Below are 4218 nucleotides of genomic sequence, written 5' to 3' on the forward strand. Positions count from 1 at the left end.
AGATGATGCCAACACACCGGGCACTAGAATGGCCCCTGCACATGCAGAACACACGGACACTCACGCTGGATTAGCGACTGAGCAAATGTGCCCCGTGGAGAGAATGTCACCAAAGCTGCAAAAGCCCCCCGCCGCCAACTTTTATTAGTTTTAAGACCCCCAACCACACCCACCCCAGATCTCCCTGTCATTCTTAGTAAGCAGACCTCCTAGGAAACTGGGCTTTTACTCCTGTGGGCTCAGTGCCACATCCCCTCAAATAAACATGCATCCTCTAGAGCAAAAGGGAAATTGACAGAATGCTGGAATGCCGAGAGATGGGATGCTTCATTTTTCATTATCCACCAGCTTGGGAGAAAGGCCACCTTCCATCACACCAGTGAGAGCGGGGAAAGAGCTATCGGGCCCTTTCCCGTCTCTCAGGCCTTGTGCAACATGTCCCTGGCTGCTCACACTCCAGCCCTGCCTGACTTGAAACAAACCGAGTCAGTAGCCTTCCACCTCTTGCCTTGAGAAGAAGACATTTGAGAGCTCGCAGATATAGGGCAACCGATGATCCAAACCAACATCTTCTCTTGCTCAGCTTCTGTTCTATCCAAAGGTCTAATCCTGCTCCCCCAAAGGGATTTCTGAGGTCTGAAACCCCCAAACCTGACTCCAGGCCTCCCCAGCAATGTGTGGGCCCCATGGAACGTATTTATTTCATTGCAACGACCCCTCACTACCTAATCTTCCTGCATTCCCCCAGAGCAGTCTTGGGTTTCTCTCGGCATCTCTCCCCACGGCTTGCTGTGGTGTTCTGACTTGGAGGTGTCCAGGGCGGCAGGGGAAGTGTCAGGTACCTTTGCTTTCTGTCCTCTCCTCGTCAGCCGTCTGAGCGTTGCTGACAGCGCGAAGCTGCCCCTGGGCTGCAGGCTTCACCGAAAGGACCAAGCGTTTGCGGAACGTCTCGCAGAGCACAATGTACACAAAGGGGTTGAGGCAGCTGTTGGCGTAGCCCAAGCTGATGGCCGCATTGTACAGGTAGACAAAGGTGAGGGTCGGGCGGCTGATGGACAACTGGGTCAGCTGTAGCACATAGTAGGGTGCCCAGCACACAAAGAAGACCAGGCAGATGGCGATGGCTGTGCGGGTCACCCTCTTTGTCCGCAGCCGGATGCTGCGCTGGGAGGCGGGGGCCACTGAGGACGTCATGCGCTGCAGGATCCTCACGTATGCGGCCGTGATGACCACGAAGGGCAGGGCAAAGGCCAGGAAAAACTGGTACAGGGTGAACCAGTAAAGGTCAGTGTCCGGGTTGGGCAAGCGGATGCCGCAGCCCACTGCACCTCCTGGGAAGGGGATGAGTCTGGCATACAACCACACGGGGGTGATGCTGATGAAGGAGAGGGCCCACAGGAGGCAGATCACCAGGGTGGCCACAGAGGGCTTCCGGAACTTTGTGGAAGAGATGGGGTGGACGGTGGCCAGGTAGCGGTCAATGGCCATGGCGGTCAGGATGTAGGTGCTGGTGAACTGACTATTGGCATCCATGGCCGTGATGAGGGTGCACATGGTCTCCCCAAAGTGCCACACCCCATTGCCCATGAGCTGGTGGATCATGAAGGGCATGCCCAGGAGAAAGAGGAGATCCACCACCGAGAGGTTGATGATGAAGATGTCGGGGACATTGTTGCACCAGTGCAGCTTGGACTTCTTCACGACCGCGAAGATGACCATGGAGTTCCCGATGATGCCCAGGAGGCAGATGGTGCCGAACACCGAAGGCATGATGATGTTGATGTAGGAGACGCTCCCTGAGCGAGGAGGTGATCCTGGGGACAGAAGGAGCAAGCGTTGGCCGTTTGACATGGGCTCTGCTCTGAGAACTGACATCCTGCTGGCATGCTCAGCCTCCAGCGACCCACCGTTCATCTGGAATCCTCTCCCACCATTCTCCCTCCCTTCACCGTTGCTAATCTTGTCCCTTTTCCCTCCTCCATGGATTTCCTGGTGAATCCTACCAGAGTCCCCTGAGCCACCCGTCTTGCAAGGACACAAGAAGCCTGCCTCCTGCAGGCACCAGAGGCAAGAACCACAGCTGTCTGCAGAGATTACTCTGTGCGCCCCGGGCTTCACCAGGAAACCTCATCAAAATAGCCAGAAGGACAAAAAAGTAAGTGTGTGTGTATGTGTGTGTGCACATGCTTTTCCTATGTGTAGCCCTGAGTGCTTCATTTTGGAGCTCTCTGGTTGGAAACGGTGTACTGATTCTTGGACATCTCTGAGCGACTGTCTTGTAGAGGCTTTTGCCGGCTGTGCCCTGGTCAAGTCAGCAGCCCTCCCTACCCCAGTCTTCCTAGCAGGGATTTCCTTGCTTGGTATCTTCTGAGCCTGGGCTTCTTGAGTGAAGCAGAGACAGAAGCTGTGTGTTGCAGCTCAGCAGCCTGAAAAAATTATCCACATAAGCCTTTCCTCTTTTCCTTCCTTCCCTTCTCCTTCAAAGCTGGAATCCCAGGGCACCGCAGCTCTGGAAATGTCAGGAAGCTTAATTCACCAGAAAAGTTAATCCCCTCATGGCTCCGTAAGTCTTCCCTTCCCAGGGCCTCTCCCAGGTGGCAGTGAGGATGTCTCAGACCTCATCACCCAAGTGCGAGTAAAAAGCTGAGGCTAACAGTGCAGGAGTGAGCCCCCAGCTGTCTCCCACATACCACCCTCCAGCTTCTCTCGCTTGCTTTTCCAGCCTGGAATTTTTTCTGCCAAGCCTCTTTGGAACCCAGCCGCGAGCCTTCCCCTGCTGCCTCGCGGCTGGCCCCACTTCCTTGCCATTCTGAACATGCCTTCGTCCCCTGCTCTGCTCCTACCCGTCTGCCCCTGCGGGCCCCTGCGGACCCTTGCCCCCTTCTCCCCTGCCCCTCTGAGCAAAGTAGACCACAGATCTTGTCCCCAAGAACTGTGATAAAGTTTCCCAAGCAGTTTGGCTCAGGGGTGAAACCTTCCCATTTTCCACCCACAGCCCAGAGGAGGGAGGACTCCCAGTCAACTCACCTGCCGAGGTGAGGTTATCGGGGCCATCAGAGGTGTTGCTGGTGTTGGGACCAGTGGGCAGCAGCGAGGCTTCCAGGTCCATCCAGCCAGTGCTGGTCGCCGGCTCCCACAACCGAGCTGAGCTCCCCTCCACCCACGCAGGCTGCGGCAGCCTCCAGCGCCTGCCACCTTGTCCAGGAGCGCAAGCCCCGCAGTCGGGAAGGGGGTCTTCCTCGGCAGCCTGGCAGCCGCTGCCGCCTCCAAGCCCAACTGCCCTCCCTACTCCCTCCTTCGCGGCTCTCACTGACATCACCTAGACACATTAACATTCGGAGGCAGCTGCACATTAACCTCTTCAGTCCCGGGCTGTGGCTGGCTTCCACTTCTGAATGCCTGCAGAGCCCCAGGGCCCTGGGGAAGCTGGGAGGGACTGGGCAGAGGCAGCCCCATCAGGAAAGGGATCTCCTTCCCACTGACACTTGGGATTGTCTCGTGTGCTTACAGGGGCCGCTGCTTGTCTTGCATGAGGATCGAGGTCTCTGCAAAGGCAAACGGACAGAGCAAACAGGCTGCCTCCCTGTGGAGGAGACAGTAGCTTGGCTTAGCCCCTATCCCAGGTACGGGTGGCTGGGCCACATGGCAGGGTCCGGGGGGAACTGCACAGAGCTTGGGAATCAAAGGCTTGGACTGCAGCAGGGCTGCCCCCCACGCACACTCAGGGCACCCTCGGCCCCTTCTCTGTGCCCTGACGGCTTCCGACCATCTCGCTGGCTATGCTGCCAGCGTCCTGCAGAAGTAGTTGAGGAGTTGGCTGCTGAACCCTTGCCTGGCACTCAGAGGTCACGCAGGTCACTCCATGCTGGCCATAGCCAGGACCTCGGGGGCCGGAAGGGGACAAACTCCCATCTGCACGGGATCTGCCTGGACCAGGCTCGCAGAGGTGTTAATTTTCTAAATGCTCTGAGGCCCCTGAGGTTTGGCCTGGGACTCTTTGAGACAAATATCCAAGCATGATCCCCCAAAGAGATCATCCCAGAGGAACAGCCTCGGCGGCAAAGCCGTTGAGTGAATTTTCCAAGGAGGCATCCTGTTGCCGGCCTCTGGGGCCCTCACAGACAGGAGCCGCCACTGTACCCACTGCCGGACTCAGGAGCCAGGGGCTCAGGGTTCACAGACGGATCCCTACATGTGTCCTCTGTCTTGTTTACTTAT

The 4218-nt window shown here is 57.2% G+C and overlaps 1 protein-coding gene across 1 annotated transcript; it reads right to left on the minus strand.

The window, feature by feature from the left end:
- Positions 1-558: 558 nt before the first annotated feature.
- MCHR1 (melanin concentrating hormone receptor 1) lies at positions 559-3215 on the minus strand. The gene is given in 2 exon segments (NM_001032885.1): positions 559-1814; positions 3028-3215. Coding segments are annotated over 2 exon segments (1062 nt in total). The 5' UTR covers positions 3110-3215; the 3' UTR covers positions 559-834.
- Positions 3216-4218: the final 1003 nt, after the last annotated feature.

The sequence above is a fragment of the Macaca mulatta genome, chromosome 10 (assembly GCF_049350105.2).
Source record: "Macaca mulatta isolate MMU2019108-1 chromosome 10, T2T-MMU8v2.0, whole genome shotgun sequence".
In the NCBI taxonomy this organism is placed as follows: domain Eukaryota; kingdom Metazoa; phylum Chordata; class Mammalia; order Primates; family Cercopithecidae; genus Macaca; species Macaca mulatta.